General features: G+C 40.2%; 2 protein-coding genes across 4 annotated transcripts; both read left to right on the top strand.

Moving 5' to 3' along the window:
* The first annotated feature begins 184 nt into the window (after positions 1-184).
* Positions 185-7,838, top strand: si:dkey-12e7.4 (uncharacterized protein LOC558132 homolog). Of its 3 annotated transcripts, none has more exons than XR_008531924.1 (7): positions 185-564; positions 853-904; positions 1,358-1,539; positions 3,402-3,575; positions 4,313-4,423; positions 4,723-5,714; positions 7,678-7,838. XR_008531924.1 is itself a non-coding variant. In XM_054620382.1 (6 exons), exons 1-6 carry the CDS (start codon positions 412-414, stop codon positions 4,834-4,836), a joined length of 792 nt encoding a protein of 263 aa, XP_054476357.1. In that variant the 5' UTR covers positions 187-411; the 3' UTR covers positions 4,837-5,852. The 3 variants fall into 3 exon arrangements, 1 of the variants encoding a protein (XP_054476357.1); XR_008531923.1 differs by having other exon boundaries at positions 187-564; positions 1,352-1,539; positions 7,678-7,785; XM_054620382.1 differs by lacking the exon at positions 7,678-7,838 and having other exon boundaries at positions 187-564; positions 1,352-1,539; positions 4,723-5,852.
* Positions 5,688-13,995, top strand: syt19 (synaptotagmin XIX). The gene is made up of 9 exons (XM_054619539.1): positions 5,688-5,714; positions 7,690-7,912; positions 8,024-8,097; positions 9,375-9,494; positions 10,367-10,552; positions 10,700-10,849; positions 10,985-11,104; positions 13,167-13,278; positions 13,372-13,995. The coding sequence occupies exons 1-9, from the start codon at positions 5,688-5,690 to the stop codon at positions 13,677-13,679; spliced, it is 1,320 nt and encodes a 439-aa protein (XP_054475514.1). The 3' UTR covers positions 13,680-13,995.
* Positions 13,996-18,914: the final 4,919 nt, after the last annotated feature.

Here is an 18,914-nt window from a genome sequence, read left to right as displayed (position 1 = left end):
GAGTTTTAGCTGTGTGAGGGATTTTGTGCGCAATGCATTGTGGGAAGCATAAACCGACCTGTCCTCAACAAGAAACGTCCTGTACATGAATATTGAGAGTTTCCAATGCTCTGTGTGACGGTTTGAATTCAGTTCCTGCCTCATTATAGCACGCAACAACACAACACCTTTATTTCAGCGTCCCATCTGTTTCTCGACTCTGTTGTCGAAGGTAAACTCTATTGAACTATCTTCTCCGGTTTAGAGGCTCTCGCTCGGTTTGGTCAAATGGAGCAACCCTCCCACCTACCGGAGAAGTCGCGCGATAGCTGCAGTTTCAGCAAAGCCCTGTCACGAGTGTTATCTGTGTAGTAGAGTCACCGGCCGCCGACTCCACTCGGTCCCCCGCATTTGTTACGGGTTACGTCAGCAATGAGTGGTGCCATTCATTTTAAAAACTGCGGCTCCGTGCTGGTAACGGGAGCCAGCCGAGGTCTCGGGCTGCAGATAGTCGACAGCCTGGCGAGTGGAGGTTTCTCCCCCGGCAAGATAATAGCCACGACCAGGAACCCCGCGAGCACGCAAGTAAACAAATGCACCTAAACAGATAGCTCAGTAGCTTTGAAGCCAACCATCCTGTCACCAGCCCACATTTAGTGCTTAATCTTGTTTAATCACCGAGCACAGTCGACTGTGACGGCTGGAGGCACATCAGACAAGTAACCTTAATAGCTAATGAAATAGCTAGTTGTCTCAGGTGCACTAACATTTCAGTGTCGGCGGACTTGACCACGGAGATCCGAGTATCTCTGAGTTGACCGCAGTTTGGATATTTAGGAATGAACAATGACATGATGTTGTTTTGACCTACAGAACCTTCAGGAACTGGCAGAGAAACACCCCAACATCCACATCATCACCTTGGGTAAGGCAGTGTGGAGCTGTGGTTGGTGTGCTTATACAAATATTGTTACAATGTGTATAAAAAAACCTCAATAGGTTTTGTTGTATGTGGATACTTAACCTAAACACAAGCCTAACTTTAAAATACAAGGACTGTTTATTTTGGATGTGAATGAATCATTTTCAATTCATGTCTCCATGTCATGCCTCATGGGATTATTTAGACATATTAACCAAGAAACAAAAATGTCCTTAATGTATACCAACCAACATCTTACAACACAACTACTTGTTGGCCTCATGCATGTTTAAACTATATAGACAAGTCATAAATCATGTGCACACAGGAGATATGATGTGAAACTGAAAACGTTACTTGATTTATTTATGAATAAATCTTCAGCATGTATATTCTTTTATCATCGGATTCATTCAGCTTTCAGTGATTTGCAGTGTGTCTCTGCACTAGATGTAGTGAACCAGGAGAGCATAGAGAAGTCTGTGGAAGAGGTGGGCCAACTGGTACAAGAAGAGGGTCTGAACTGCCTGATCAACAATGCAGGGATCAATGTGGTGGCCGACTTTCAATCCGTTACAGCAGAGATGATGATAGAAAACTTCCACACCAATGCTGTGGCTCCTCTAATGATCACCAAGGTAATGTTTATTAGACTCATTATTATTATTATTATTATTATTATTATAGATTTTGTGCTTTCTGTCGACTTGGATGTTGTGGATCAGCTACTTTTTTGGAACCTCTTCAGTGCTCACTTCACCAGATAATGAAATAAAAAGGAAATGAAGCTACACCATAAGCAGGACCCGTGAGTGGTTCATTTCCTGAATACGACAAACTAAACAAAATGATGACCTTGATGGACAGGAGGGACAAATCTACCTAGCCCAGGCTTGTCTGTATTTCATAAATATTCATTGAAAGTCATGTTTCAGTTGGCCCCAGAGTGTAATTGAAGGACAGTCACTGTAAGTATGAGGCCGCACTGCAGACCTTATTGTGTAATGGTAGGGGGGACGTCTAAATTGAATCTCATAAAGCAGAAATCTGCTCTGCTCTCTTTGGGCTGAACTTTGAAACTTTCTTTACCCACATTTTAAGGTGAATTAATTAGTGGATTATTAGATACATTAGTCAGCTATTTTGATAATCACTTAAACCAATTCAACCTATCGAGCTTTCTACATTTGAGAAGATGCTGCATTTTGTCTTGTGCGTGTATGTGTTTGTATATATATATATATATATATACACACACACACACACACACACACACACACACACACACACACACACACACACACACACACACACACACAGGCTTTTGTGTTGTTGGTTTGACAAAAGAAGCAATTTGAAGATGGGAAAATTACAATTGACTTCTTTGACTTTTTTCAATGTAATGAGTAAATGGTAAAAATAATCAGCAGATTAATCTTGACATAATCCTTGGTTATAGCCCTAATTCACATTAAAAAATGTCCAGAAACTACTTAACCAGCTTTCCTGCTTTGCAAAGGTCTAGAACTGTAAGATAATTCTATGTTGTGGGTCTTCCTCACTGCCCCTTCAGGTGGGATAGATTCAGACTACTTATATAGTACATTCAGCAGAATAGTAAAAGCCTGATAGCATAATACAGAGTTTTAGAAGGTAAGCAAATAAAAAAAAAAAGAATAAGGCTCTGGATTGAATCACTAGGTATTTTAGCATTTGTATCATTAAGAGTGTTGCTGAAATGCACCCGCTAAAAGACGAGATCTAAAAGTCTATCTCAATCATTGGAATAACAAGTCATCACTGCATTAAAACTATAATGTGGTCTGAGATACTTGTACACTCAGTTGCCGGTTTATAAGGTACAGCTAAAGCCAATGCAGTCTAATACAACATGCACACATACAACAGTCCTGCAATGAATCCTACCTTGAAAGAGGTTTTAATGTTCAGTTTCTGAACAGCTGTTGAATGGTCCTGCATTATACAGACAGCTGATTCTGTTATTTGGCTATTGATAAAAACCGTGTGGACAAAGTCATAGAAACGCACTGCATTGTGTATATATTTCATTTTAGAAAAATTCCAATGGATAATACAAGCAAATGTCTCTGTGAGTTGGACATGCTGCCACCAGAGGGCACTGTATTTATTTCTCCCCACAGACCGTACAGTGTAAAGTGTTTTACACTGACTGGAAATGCTCAAAAGTTTCCCAAAATTCAAGATTTTATAATGAAATAATTTCTAAAATATGTATCTCTAGATGTGTAGATTTCAACATGTTGTATACAGAGGTTGTTTTATTTTTAATATTATATAGTTGTAATGGCGATTGTGTTTTATTAAAATCATCATCATCATAAAATTGTAATCCTCTTGGTCCTGTAATCCTCATGGTCACAATTTTTTGAGTTTCCAAGCATCTCTCCATCTCATGATAACCCTGTGCAGTAGCTAGCTTCAGCTGTGATGTTTTTTTTTTCTTTTCTGCCCCTGCCAGGCCTTCCAGCCTCTGTTGAAACAAGCTGCGTCGAAAGGAGGAGCAGGTGGCGCAGGGCGCATGGGCATCCAGAGGGCAGCGGTCATTAACATGACCTCTCTGCTGGGTTCTGTGGAGCTCAACTGGGGAGAACCGGCCAACAACTTCAAATGGTACCCCTACAGGACTTCCAAGGTATTGGATAAATATATTTGCTTGATAACAATTAATTGAAAAGTGCAAGTCTGTTAATTTACTGCACGGTGGTGTAGTGGATAGCACTGTCGCCTCACAGCAAGAGGGGCCTGGGTTCAATTCCCGGGCCAGACAACCTTCTGTGTGGAGTTTGCATGTTCTCCCTGTGTCAGCGTGGGTTCTCTCCGGGTTCTCCGGCTTCCTCCCACAGTCCAAAGACATGCAACTAAGGTTCATTGAAGACTCTAAATTGCCCGTAGGTATGAATGTGAGCGTGAGTGGTTGTCTGTCTATATATGTCAGCCCTGTGATAGACTGGCGACCTGTCCAGGGTGTACCCTGCCTTCGCCCATTGACAGCTGAGATCGGCTCCAGCACCCCTGCGACCCTTAACTGGATAAGCAGGTTATGGGAAAAAAATGAATGAATGAATGAATGAAAGTCTGTTAATGCATGTAAGGCAGGTTAACTCTTTTTTGGTAAGACTAGAGGAAAAAAAGCTCAGGCAATTTTAAATGGTTTGGTTTTTCAATTCTGACCTGGTAAATTAAAGAAAATCATAAGCACTCTTTACTTTAAACATTTTGAAGTAATAGATTTTAGGATAAATTTAAGATACCAGCTGCACGTTCCACCATCCCCAAACTGATGCAACTTCTGTGGGCAAAACTGTACTTAAGTGGGTTTCAGGTTGGCATTGTGTTGCATAGTAACCTGTTTCTGCTCACCTTCTCAAGAGCGCCCTCAACATGGTAAGTCGCTGCATGGCTGTAGACCTGGAGCCTGACGGGATTCTCTGTATGGCTATACATCCTGGCTGGGTCCGCACTGACATGGGGGGGTCAGAGGTGAGAGTCTGCTCCATCCAACTCTGTCACAGTCTCTTTGGGATAACCTTAAAGAGCTGAGATTTAAGCAATTTTCATACTCTTGAGCATGAACAAATGTTTTACAGAATGCATGTGACTAAAAGTGTATCAGCTGTTACACTATGTTGCATGGTGGAAATTTGTCTTTTACCTTCAAGAGCTGTCAAACATGTAATCTTTACATCACATTAAAGTGTCCTCAGTGATGTATACAGGGATCATTGTATTGACATTTCTAAGAAGTGTGTCTTGAATAACGTTTTTCGTGTGTCTTTCAGGCTCCGCTGCGTCCAGAGGAGAGCGTTTCTTCTCTCCTGTCTGTGATTGGTGGACTGACTGAAAAGGATCACGGGTCATTTCTGAACTTTACAGGAGAGACTTTGCCTTGGTGACCCATATTATAAGCACTTCTAACGGATCCTAATAGCTTTTTATTCAGGTTATGAACACCTTCTACTAGTTAAACTAGAAAAAGTGAAATGACTTAGATTGCACAGTGTTAGGTAACATATTTTGACGGTCCACACCGTACACACAGTATACAGTTTGGCCGGTTCAGCCCTACATACCTCTAACACGTCCCAAAAAGCTGTGTTCAAATGGAAACATTAACTGTTACATTCTCTGTCCAGATTACACATCAAACTCGTTGTCCCAGACGAATGGACAAGACTTAGTTGAGTCAGTCTTAACAGACAATCTTCTGTTGATTTGCAGAAGTGAAGTGAATTATCTGCAGTGGCACTTTTCTTGCGTTTACAGTTCAAAATGCTAATATAATATCTATATACTGTATTGTAAAAATACCACATGTACAATAGTTCAGGCTGCTGCTTAAATATGTTAATATGGAAATATGTTACCTATTTTTGAGATCTTTACTGTGTACAGTTTTTAGCATCATCGTTGTAGAACAGTATTAAAAGGCTGAGTTACCATGAGTGTGTCTTGTCCCTAACTGTGTGTATGATCATAAGATGATCTTGTTGTGTGGTGTTTGAGGACATTCTTCCTTGTTGGATTTGATGTCGAACAAGGAAGTTTAGTATAACATTTTTATCTTCCTCATTCTTGGAGCGGCAAGTTTGGGCTTCGTTTAATAACTTGGTGTGCCAGCGGGTTGACTTGACATTTTGTTGTATTTGTGAAAGGGCCATTTTTAGGTACATTTCTTATTTCCCATTGTGCCTCTCTCATTCATCAGGCAAACCTGCAAAACAATAAATGACGAGTCTGCGAGATAATGACATCAATGAAAGCGTACGGAAAGGTAAATGTCATTTAAAGTCATCATACTGTCTTAGTGGCACTTAAGCTGTTACAATTGTAAGAGAGTTGAGTGTGTCTTATCATTGTCAGATTACAGCACATGTAGCTATTGCTGGTTTGGTTACAGGTGCATGATAAAGCGGAGCGCAAGATTAACGCACACTTAGAACCTTTAACATATTGAATGTATAGAACTTCAAAACAGCTAATGATGTGAACTAATAGAGTCTAATTATAACTTAAAAGTGTAATATAAGTGTTGACTGTGGTAAATAGTTGAGAAACACGACAGTTTAGGCAGGATTCAGTGCAAGGCAGTGGCAGTTCTTGTGCTACCATGCCGCAGGGGCTTGGCTTCATTGTTAAAGCCCTCTGAGCTAAATATTTGGTGAGCAGGCCTGTCGAGTGATCTACAAGAGGAACAGAGCTGAAGATAAGGGCATGCCAAGCTCCCTGAAATGTCATTCAAATCTAATCAAACCAGTTTGCCTAGACTGCTGTGCAGGAAGTCGTGTGTGTGTGTGTGTGTGTGTGTGTGTGTGTGTGTGTGTGTGTGTGTGTGTGTGTGTGTGTGTGTGTGTGTGTGTGTGTGTGTGTGTGTGTGTGTGTGTGTGTGTGTGTGTGTGTGTGTGTGTGTGTGTGTGTGTGTGTGTGTGTGTGTGAAAGAGCGACAGGAGAGAGGGAGTGTGTGTGAAGAGCGACAGGAGAGAGGGAGTGTGCATAGAGCGCCAGAAACGGGAGAAACGGTTATGTGATAAGGTGCTGCTTTGGATTTCTCTTGCTAAGGTGTTATTTTTGTTTGTGAAATTTGAAGAGCTCTGCATTTATTGCACAGGTAGATACTTGCATTACTGAAGGAAAAGATGAACTTGTCAATACTTACTGCAGGTAAATGTGTTTGTGTGTCCTTCAGGTTTTTATTGTTTTATGTTTCTGAGCTCATTTTAGCTTAAATGTTGTGTGTTATGCCAACCTCCTTTGTGTAAAAAAAATAAAAAAAATAAATACTACTCTCAACTTTGTAGGTTTTTACCTGCACTGTTCATGTTGTTTTGCATGCAGTGTGAGCAGGACAAGTGCTATTTGACTAAACCGCTTCTGATATGAGATTATGTCTCTCTGTACTCGCCACAGTTGTACCAGTTTTATTTACCGTTTTATTTATCCGACAATTAAAGTCAAACTATGTTTTAAAGAAAGTGCCACTTAGACAAGTTGACATTTATGCAACTTTATCTACTTACTGGTTTACCTTTACTGAGGTCAAACCACGGCTCCATCTTGTTCAGTTTGGCCGTGCAGGCATAAAAACACATTTTCTTTTTACTAACAGCATTAAAGATAGCTCCGTTCTATTCAAGTGTCCAAGTAAACCATGACAGTTTGAAGTGAAACAGCATGAACAGTACCAGGAAGCTGAAACTTACTCTCGTCATTCATTTTATTATTTACACCTGTGCATTTTTTTCTATGATATGTTAATTATTTACTAATAGTATTCAAGACTTTGGCTGTGATCTTGATCCTCTTTTGACTTTTCTAACAGTGCCATGCTGACTTTGTCCAAACCAGTATCTTTAAACATGTTTTTCTCTCATTCTATATTACCACTCCTATCTCTTTGGAACTGTCAGGACCGTCGTTTTAAGTTGATCATTTTATATTGATCGCATCCACATTCGTTCTGTCATCACTTCCCAAGTCCTGCATGACTTTGTGTGACTGTCCTGGATCAAGGCTGTATGCAAAGTTTTCATATGCATCTGTAATGCCGACATGTAACAGCTAGCGAGTGTGAATACAGAAGTATCTATTCATTTTCTATTACTTGTGATGAAATCCAACAGGAATCCTCTGTTGTTGACACTGGTGCTGCTCTATGGCTGAGCCTCTAATATGTCTGCTCAAAGTTCTGTAATCTACATTATAGTGCCCTCACATGGTCTGTCTTTATTGTGTTGCAGAGGTATGTTTAGGCCACATGGATCTGGAGAGTCAGGGTTAGGCTGATAGACTATCCAGCTCCCGAGTGGCGGCTGTCGACTGCTGGAGAGCTGAGAATGCCGTTCTCAGTAACAGTCAAGTACTGCATCCTGGGCATCTCGGTCGCTCTTCTTCTGCTGGCGCTGGGCATCTTGGCATGGCAGGCCTTCAGATGCTGCACAGAGAAGCACACTACAATCACCCGGCAAGATGCCGGTGAGTAGATCAGATTGCACTACCAAATTGTACAGCACATATTGCTGATCTTGGTCGTCTGACCAGGATATTTATTACCAAATGCATACTTTTGTCTGATTTTAATTGTAGTGAACAGTGATCTGCTGTACTCCGTCGAAAAGTCAAGAACAGTTGGAAACTACTCAGGAGCTCCAAGTACAAGGGTAAGAGAAAATGGATTTGAGAGTCGTGGATGGAACAAGCGATTTATTTAAACAGATTTTCTTGTTACCATAATGTCATATGTAGTCTGTGGCCGTCCTGTTGTATCAGGTGGCCCAGAGTTCAAAGCAGCCACTATACAAAATAAGTTCCTTCCTATCCCCCTACTTCCTAGCTCGTACTACACACCTGTTAAGTTTTGTTGATTACATTTTTCCCATTGTGTGTTGATAGAATCTGTCCACAGACATGTAAACACCCATACAGACTCGCAAGGTGAAAACAATACCAGTCACATGCTCTCGAAGAGAAAAGATTGATGGGAGAGCGCTGAGAAAAATACTGGCCATTTTAGGTTTGACAGCTGCAAACATAACACAAAATCAAGGAACTCAGGGTGTGATCTGCTAATTCAAGCCTAAGTGAATTTTTAGTAAAGAATAAGAACAACTGAAATTAAAATACCATGCACCAAGGCCTTTTGAGATAATACTAGTTCATACAGATGAAAAAAAGGTAACTCAGCCTATTGCCCAGTTTGCAGGAAGTGTTATTGTAGATTTCTATCCTGATATTGATGTGTTAATCTGCACTTATAATATCAGCGAGAGAAATCTGTGTTGATCTAGTACACGTGAGCTGTGTTCTATAACTCTGTCACAATTTATTTCCACTGTTTCTTTCCTATCACCTGACTCATGTTAGTAAAGGTCCTGCTGTGTTTAAAAATCAATTAGTGTTTTTATTGTGTTTAGACCATCTTTTTATACAGTCTATGGTTGGAACAGGGTTATTGTTGGACTAATGGTGAAAAAAAAGAGTTGGATGAAAAACTGGGACAAGACTGCACTTCCTTCAGGGTGAGGTTTAGGGCTACTTTCACATTTTGCAAAATAATAGTATATATATGAAATAATAGGAGCACTTTTCACCTAATACAACCATAAACCACAATGAAACATCATGAACACCTCTTTTACGAAAAGTTAAAGGCCTTTAAACATAAAAAAAAGTCTTCAATTTTAGTTTTACCTATACTTTTAATTGGCATGTCCTATGTATAACAATATATTACTTTGTTGGGCGTTTCTGTTATTTTGTCCAGACCCTGTAGTCAGTGGAGATGTTCCAAATTGGCAACATTGTCTATGTAAATAAAGATTAAGATGAACTTGTTCAAACAAAGTAGAGTTGAGGCTTGTCACAAGTCAAATAAAAGCTGGAGGTGCTGTAGTTAACAACTGATAAAAACAGCCTTTATGTCGTGCATGCTCCCCAGATGGAGAATGTGAGCACAGAGGTCCGCAGGCTGAGTCGCTGTCTGTCTCAGGCCTCGTTTCCCTCCTTGGGATCCAGCCAGGCGGACGGAGAAGTGGGGGAGCAGGCCAACATTAAAAAGGTAGTACATAACTGTATAACCCTGTCGTCACGTGTCAATCAATCAACAATGTTGCACTATTTGTCTTCAAAAACGATTCAAGCTTTGTTACAAATGTTTAATACTATAATACAAGGTGTCATACATTAAATGGCGTATGTGCATCCTAAGTGGAAGACATTTTTTGAGGGGAAGCCTATGTAGGGAAGCCTATGTAGTTTTCTGTGCCACAGAATTTTCATCAGACTATCACATCTGATAAATGGCACACTATCTTTTAATCCATCACACTGTATTGGTGATGTGTTTTTCTATTGACAACTCTACATCCATACTTAGTGAGGGTGATTTGAGCTAAATTCTAACATTAGCATGCTATTATTCTCCCAGTGACAATACTAAGCTGCTGGTGTTTATCAGGTAATATTAAGTTTAGCTTTTCAACATGCTTACATTCACTAATTTGCACTGAGCAGAATGTAAACCTGAGGCCGAAAGGGAATGTCATTAATTGTATTAGTATTGGTATTAGTATTTGGTCAGAAAGTGTTAGACAAATCAAAAAAACCTAAGGGGATCACCAAAGTTTTTCTTAAGAGACCTTGAATATTTGTTACAAATTACATGGCAATCTATCCAATAGTTGTCAAGATATTTAACTTAAAACCAAATATGTCAAACTCATGGTGGCGCTAGAAGAGTAGTCAGTGGGTAGATACATCGATTATCTTTGATGTAGCTGAAGGACATTTGTTTTCACATTGCTCCACACAGAAATATTCAGATACAGACAGTGATTTTAGTTTTCCATCATCTGTCCGCTGGCACCGAGCAATATCAGCAGGAGTATTAGCTTACCTGTGTGTCTTTCCGAACACGTCCTCTTATACCAGGTCGATGGTTCGCTACGTTTTTCCATCTATTATGACCAACTGCAGTCCCAGCTGATGGTCACCGTCCTGCAGGTGGAGGGGCTCCTGGACCACAGCCAGGTGTGCAGCCTCCAACCATTTGTTAAGCTGAGACTCATGTGGGCAGGCTCAGAGGTAGTGGAAGTGGACGACTATACGGATGAGGAGGTAATTTTGTCCTCATTAGTAACCACATACAATATGTTGGTCAACAAGTGACCTCATTAAATGAATTGTCAGGCACAGAAACTACAGCAGGTAGTGTGTCCCAGTACTGTGTAAAGGTGTTGTGGATTACCACTGTGACCCTCTTAGGGCGAAGGAACTGCACCTGTCTTGTGGACGGTGCTGCAGGAGTGGCGGACTCGCGTTGTGAAAGGCAGCTGTAACCCTTTATTTGGAGACCAGTTCAGCTGCATCATGCAAGAGGACAAGGAGCTTCATCACATCAACCTCAGGATGGAGGTACTGCAGTAATCTCTCTTTCCAAATGGTTTTGTCAGTGGACAAAATAAGCTTGAAGCAGAGAAAAGGAAATGTTTTGTGTGTGATTCTGTAAATTAACTCTCTGTTTGTGCCATGTGTCTGTGTGCATCTCAGGTGAGGCACTTTGATAAATTCTCCAGACACACAGTGTTGGGAGAGGTGAGGGTTCCTCTGGGGCAGCTCAACATTTCCTACCCTCTGGAGCTACAAGAAGATCTGAAGACACCCCAGAAGGTACAGTAAGACATCTTGTATGCAAACACACACACACACACACACACACACACACACACACACACACACACACACACACACACACACACACACGCGTGTTAAGAAATAGAAAGGTTTTTTTTCTTATCTTTCAGTTGAGGTGAATTAAGGAATTCAATTTTTGCTATTTTAAATATTGAATGCTTGAATGTAAAGAAATCACGGAACATGTGATGGTGTGGCATCCTTGTGTTTTTGTGAATATTAATAAAATAAGTGAAAGGGCATTTGCAGAGTTAATAGGAGTAAAAAAAGTACCAATTGGAAAAGTGAATTATCATCATGTTGTGTTAAGCATTTGTATACTTACTCAATGTGTAAAAATATTTTCAATTTCAGATTGAGTTTGGTTTAATTTTGTCATATTATTATTATTACAATTTTTTGACATTTATTTTTTGATTGAAAAGGTCTTTATCCATAATGTGTCAACACTTTTTACTTCCATTTTCTGTAAATCCCACTACCACCCCTCAATCAAAGAAATGTACAGTGGGGCAAAAAAGTATTTAGTCAGCCACCAATTGTGCAAGTTCTCCCACTTAAAAAGATGAGAGAGGCCTGTAATTTTCATCATAGGTACACTTCAACTATGAGAGACAGAATGGGGATGGGGAAATCACATTGTAGGATTTTTAATGAATTAATTGGTAAATTCCTCGGTAAAATAAGTATTTGGTCACCTACAAACAAGCAAGATTTCTGGCTCTCACAGACCTGTAACTTCTTCTTTAAGAGGCTCCTCTGTCCTCCACTCGTTACCTGTATTAATGGCACCTGTTTGAACTTGTTATCAGTATAAAAGACACCTGTCCACAACCTCAAACAGTCACACTCCAAACTCCACTATGGCCAAGATCAAAGAGCTGTCAAAGGACACCAGAAACAAAATTGTAGACCTGCACCAGGCTGGGAAGACTGAATCTGCAATAGGTAAGCAGCTTGGTGTGAAGAAATCAACTGTGGGAGCAATTATTAGAAAATGGAAGACCACTGATAATCTCCCTCGATCTGGGGCTCCACGCAAGATCTCACCCCGTGGTTCCAAAATGATCACAAGAACGGTGAACAAAAATCCCAGAACCACACGGGGGGACCTACTTGTCGTGTTTGGAGGAGAAAGAATGCCGAGTTGCATCCAAAGAACACCATACCTACTGTGAAGCATGGGGTGGAAACATCATGCTTTGGGGCTGTTTTTCTGCAAGGGGACCAGGACGACTGATCCGTGTAAAGGAAAGAATGAATGGGGCCATGTATCGTGAGATTTTGAGTGAAAACCTCCTTCTATCAGCAAGGGCATTGAAGATGAAACGTGGCTGGGTCTTTCAGCATGACAATGATCCCAAACACACCGCCCGGGCAACGAAGGAGTGGCTTCGTAAGAAGCATTTCAAGGTCCTGGAGTGGCCTAGCCAGTCTCCAGATCTCAACCCCATAGAAAATCTGTGGAGGGAGTAGAAAGTCCGTGTTGCCCAGTGACAGCCCCAAAACATCACTGCTCTAGAGGAGATCTGCATGGAGGAATGGGCCAAAATACCAGCAACAGTGTGTGAAAAGCTTGTGAAGACTTACAGAAAACGTTTGACCTCTGTCATTGCCAACAAAGGGTATATAACAAAGTATTGAGATGAACTTTTGTTATTGACCAAATACTTATTTTCCACCATAATTTGCAAATATATTCTTTAAAAATCAGACAATGTGATTTTCAGGAATTTTTTTTCTCATTTTGTCTCTCATAGTTGAAGTGTACCTATGATGAAAATGACAGGCCTCTCTCATCTTTTTAAGTGGGAGAACTTGCACAATTGGTGGCTGACTAAATACTTTTTTGCCCCACTGTATATTGATTCTTGATTGTATGAAATCTTTCTGTAGCAATTAGGTGTTTAATGTTCAGTATCTGTTTTTTGTGCTCATGTAGTATCTTATTTATGGTCCTGCTACAAAGAAACCAATTTTTATATCCTATAGAAGCATAATTTGTGCTGAAGTGTTTCTCCTCCCACTTTCTGGACAGGATCTTGTGGGAGAGGTGCTCCTGACTTTAAAGTTTCTTCCCACCTCTCAGAGGCTTGAGGTTGGACTGCTTAAGGTCCGAACGGTCCCCACTGAAATATGCTCAGATGCGGGTAAATAACAAACACCGTCACAAAAACAAGCCATGAACATACAGCTGTCATACACGTACAGTTCCTGATTTGTTGCTTCTCTGTGTTGCACAGCCCTGTACGCCAGGATCAGTGTGCAGTGTAACCAGTGCAAGTTGAGGTACCAAAAAACTTCCGCCGTGGCCTGCTCTCTGGTAACTGTCTTTAACGAGGTCCTCATGTTCTCCCTGCTAGAGTTTCCTCTGGAGCAGTGTAAAATATCAGTTTCTGTGTATGAGACTCGCACGACTCGGAAATCACCTAAACATCTGATTGGACAGTTGACTTTGGGGAAGGAGAAGAGTTCAGAAGATAAGCATTGGAGATTAATGATGCACTCAGTTCGCCAGCCAGTAGCCAAGTGGCATGGCCTACTGATCTGACCTGCATCTTGTTATTACTCTCCTGCACTTCCTGGATGTCCGCACCTGCTTGTATATGACTGAAAGTTGTAGTGCTTGTGTGTCGGCCTGAGGAATCTGCACCTGCTTAACTGTAGGAAAAACATGGACCCCTCTCCCCCTGACACGTCAGTGGTATAAAGACCTTTCTGTTCCAATCAGGACAGGAGACTGACTGGCCAACAGAAAACTTAGGTTAATTAGTCTTCTTGTTCCCCAAAATATTTTTTGTTGTAATCTCTCCAATGAGCCCCTAATCTCATCATATTGTAAAGAGCTTTAAAGATCTGACATTTGAATTGCTGATGATTAATTTAGTTTTGCACTCACTGGGTGCAAAACTGTATGGTTTGTGTAACTGTTACATTTATCTTTACTATGTGCAGTTTTTTTTGCTCGTTTAAAAATCTCTTCATTTTGCATTAATAAATCTCTTTATTGCAGCTGTAAATGTTAAGTCAATATAGTGATTCACTGTTAATAAGAGTGTTAAAATAATGGCTCATCTATAAAGGGTCAGCACAAAATGAAAAAGAAATGTGTTTCAACTGACATCTCACCAGGGATAAGTAGCCTCACTGTGTATTAAAACAATACAAAACATAACAAAACACAATATTAATTGACATAGTGACCAATTGTATTATCGCCCTCTTTTTCAGGAACACCATGCTCACAATCACACAGTTAAACACATTAATTCCTCATGTTAGTTTTAGGCTAAAGGGAGTTTTTGCCTTTAGAGACTCTTCACTGGGTGCACCACAGGGATTTCCTGCATTGCCTTTGCCTCCATCTATTGCTTTAACATTTTTTTTGTTTGTAAAAACAGCACTGCACTGCTGAACTCCCTCTCGTCAGTGGTGGAGGAAGTAGTTTTAGCATCAAAATTGCCCATTTTGTTAAAATGTATATTATATTGTTGTATCATAATTATTGATGCATTATTGTGTTTATCACTTTGATGTCGCTGGTGGTGAGGTTGAAACTTATTTAAACTATATGCAAGCAACTGCTGGGTAGCTTGTAAACCAGCTTGTGGTCCATTTACTCAAATTTACTCCCAGCAAAGGTCCGACACAATGTCCAAATTGCATTCCATCGCTAACAACATGCATTCCCATATTATTTCCCTAATATTACTCAAGTACTTTTAACATACAGAAACATATGGAAAACAAATGGCTATTCTTAACCATAAGTACAATCAGTCATAGCACAACGAACTTAAGGCCCATATTTCAAGTAATAGAAAATAAATAAAAAGTCTCTTAAAAAAAGGCAAACATAGCTTAGAGCAGCCCTTTCTCTTTATTTATGTATTTACATTTCTTTCTACTTTCTTTCCTAGAAATAGAACTTGTCCAGTAGTTTAAATCTTGTCTTTAATTGAATAAAGTGCCATTCTCAAGCACGTTTGTAGGTGCTCATTCGTAAGCATGAAATTGTACTTGGTTTTACGTAATAGCGGAGAAAGCTGATTCACAGCTGCGTCCATCAAAACATGGTCAGGGTGCGTAGGGGTCCTAAGGAAGGTTAGACCAGGTAATACAGTCAAATCCGAGTCTAAAGCCTAACTATGCAGAGTAAGTTACTTCATGCATGCTCCAGACGGTCATCTCTCACATATATCTCTTGTTGTTCTCTCTAGCAAACTGTCTGCGCACGATAAACACTAGATTTAACCGGCTCAATTGAGCGATGTATTACCGAATTAACTATTAGGTGCGCCTGTCGTCTACAGTCGCGATAGTCGAAAAAAACGCGTTCCGGGTCCACGGTCTGCCAATGGTCCTCCACCCCTACTGGCAGAGAAGGTTCCAGTCTTTTCTTTGATGATAAAGGTAACAATAACATCAAACTCGGCAACAAAAACTGCGCTGTAAACTTTGTAAGTCGCCTGCTAAATTATATATTTAATTAATACCAGTATCGTTATTTTTATTTTGACCATTTTAAAAGCTAAAATTTTAATTACATTTATTTTAGAATTAGCTAGTTGTTAACCTATATGAGGTTAGCTGTGTATGTTTCTATTATCTTCGTTATTGCTAGCTATCTAGGTTAAGTTAGTAGCTGTCTTAGAGGGTAAAAATGTGTGTTTGTTGGCACAGCTTAGCAAATACTTACAAATACAATTATGAGGTAAATGAGGGTAAAATATTCAGACAGTTTCAACATTGTTGAATGTTATGGGAATATAACTTTGCTAATCCCAAAACTTCGACTCACACCGTCTCATTTGCTAGCAATTATAGTTAATTCCTAAATATAGACATAAAGAGTAGGCCTAGCCTAATCCCAGTCCATCCAAACGACATTGTGGTAGATGTCACAATTATATTATGGCCATAAAAAACAGCATGTTAGTATTGACATAGTGTCAGTGTAAGAGTTTGCATCCCCACCATCTGATTTTTGTACCCTTGACAAGATGCTCAATCAACCTGAGGTTTCATTAATAAAACTCTTAGGAGAATCCAAAAATGTTGGCTTACGTCCAAATGAGAATAAGCACATACGCCAAAAAATATTCAAACAAATCATCATTGGAATTATCTTCACGTGGATCAGCCTCATCTCGCCCACTTAACGCCCACATTCAACCACAAGTGGCCATTGCAAAACACCTCGTGAATGTTAATGCATAGAAATTATCCTGCGGATCCTTTTTTTTTTAACGGTGAAATGGCATCTACTGAGAGGAAGACGAAGGCTACATCCACACTAATACGTTTTCGTTATAACGGGGGTTTTAAAACAAAAATGATCTACACGCGCATTTCAGCATTGTTTTCTAAATGATTTCCGTCTAGCACGCCTGAAAACAAATATCACATGACTATTCATGTACACTGGGCATGTGGTTGCCAGTTTAAACAGGAAGTAGATTGGTTGCTTGGTTACAGAAAATACGACTAATACGAATCAAAAAAAGGTTGTGCTAGATACTTAAGATCCCCTGCTATAATCTTACTCTATATACTCAAACAGACAAATTTCTTGGAAAGTTTAAGAAGTTTTATTTTTCAGACTTAGTTACAAGGATACAGGTCTTACGCTCTCTCTCTATGTAACACACATCAAGTGTACTTCAAATAAACACTTTAAGGTAAACACAAAGTTTACTAGATTAGTCTCTCACTCATTTCCTCGGTTTCATTGTCTGTTCTCACACTCTTAGCTCTGCCAGGTGGCTGAAATCCCTGTTAAGCTGGAGAGCATTCGTGCTTTTATTCCTTTTAGTTTCTCTGTGGACTTCACAATAGTTGTGCAGAACAAAATAAGCATTAATAAGAAAAGGAAATTTCCCCAATTTTTTGTCCATCGCCCTCCTCAAAGCCGCAAAGAGTGACGCCAACTGTCTGCTTTTCAGGGTTGATTATGCCCCTAAACTTGCTAGTCGCTCCAATAATATTTTGCTCCCTCAGCATGTCGGCAGTAATATAATTATAAAATACAGAATTTAACACCAGAACAGCTGCTAGTACAGACAACAAAGTCAGCATTCTGTAATCCGTTATGTGACAAAGTGGGTGAGAACACACCATTTGTCCCCATATTTCACTGCCATGTTGTTACCAATCCAACCATGCTTGTCAATTGTTTGTTTAGCCATAGTCCATCATGATCTATTATTGCAGACACTAACTTTCATGGGTTGGTTTGTGTTTTGTATTTTATTTAATTACAGAGCATATAATAGCAACATCACTGGTTAAAGTAAAACACAGTCAGGTATTGTAAGGTTAAGGTTTTGTTTATTGATTCATTTCTGCAGTTAAATAGCTAATCGTCTATCTTTGTGACTTACCATGCCCACAATGTGTTTCACAGTCTAAAAGGAGGAGGTGCCCAAACATTTCCTCTGTTTATACACTAGAGGACATCAGCAGTGATGTCATTGGGTTAAACCAAGTAGAGAGGGAGTAGATGATGTAAATGTATGTATCTAGTTTAGATGTTCTCTTACGTATGGTGGCAACTGTATAACTGTATATATGGTGAATTATCTAAAAATGGTTTCTAGCAGAAGGTTGTAGTAAATTAAAGCCATTGTCACTTACCTGTTTGAAGAGGTAATACGTTTCACCCGCAGTCATGTGACGAACCAGATCCTGCAAATGGAAGGCTCTGGCCGTTTCTCAATATGTGAACTTCTCTGTACTTGTGTCCTCATCTAGCGCGGCCCAAGTACTGTTCCAATACACAAGTTCGCATCCAGCCAAGTACGGTCCAGATACCCGGAAGTGTCCTCGCTCCGCCCATTATACCGAGGATGCATCGGAGTAGACTTGTGTGGACTTTGGACAGCCAAGTATCCCAGAATGCATTTCACCAGCAAACAAGAGCCGACAGCAGCGGAGACGGCTCACAACTGTCTAAATACTGCTGTTGTTGTGTAACGGAATTTAGTTTTAACATTTTTTTAAGCGAGAATGTAGTTGTTAAGACTTAAAATATGCGGTCGATTTATCAAGATAGAGCCTGTTTGAAAAAAGCGCCGACGTTTGTCGGAGATGAGAGGACCAGAGAGGAGACCGGGCGGTGGTGCTCATGCATCCCGCTGACAGCAGCCTGATCTCGGCAAGGCCTCTCCAGATGTGCCGCTGGCTCCGGTGTCTCTGTGGTTGTGGTTGCAGATGTAACACAAAACATATACATATATATATATATATATATACATATACATAAAATTTTTATATTTTCTAAATGAAAACGAAAAAAGGTTGTGTTTTATATCATATTTCGTTTTATTGTCAATATATATGACTGAAGATAACCGGAGTAGGTGGGACCGACGAGCTGAGTTGGTGACGTCGTGACGTTGGTGACGTCATCAAGTTCGCTGCTGTTCCAATTGCAAAATGACCGTACTGCGTCCTCCCGTCCTCGGGAGTTTGTACTCCCGAGTCGAACTATCCAAGTATGAACTTGCAAGTTTGCAAGTCCATACTTGACCGTACTTGGTAGAGGCCTTTGGCACTTACGGGGGGGGGAATTCTGGGAAACGACAGAGTGGACAAACTAGCCAAAAAAGCTGTTAACAAAGTAAATGGTAAATGGACTGTACTTGTATAGCGCTTTTCTAGTCTTCCAACCACTCAAAGCGCTTTTACATTACTAATCATTCACACTTTCATACCCATTCATACACTGATGACAGGGGCTGCAAGGTGCCACCTGCCCATCAGGATCCATCTAATCATTCACACC

Source organism: Anoplopoma fimbria, chromosome 19 (assembly GCF_027596085.1).
Source record: "Anoplopoma fimbria isolate UVic2021 breed Golden Eagle Sablefish chromosome 19, Afim_UVic_2022, whole genome shotgun sequence".
In the NCBI taxonomy this organism is placed as follows: Eukaryota; Metazoa; Chordata; class Actinopteri; order Perciformes; family Anoplopomatidae; genus Anoplopoma; species Anoplopoma fimbria.
Note: the sequence above shows the minus strand (reverse complement) of the source record. Positions and strands in the feature narration are given on the sequence as shown.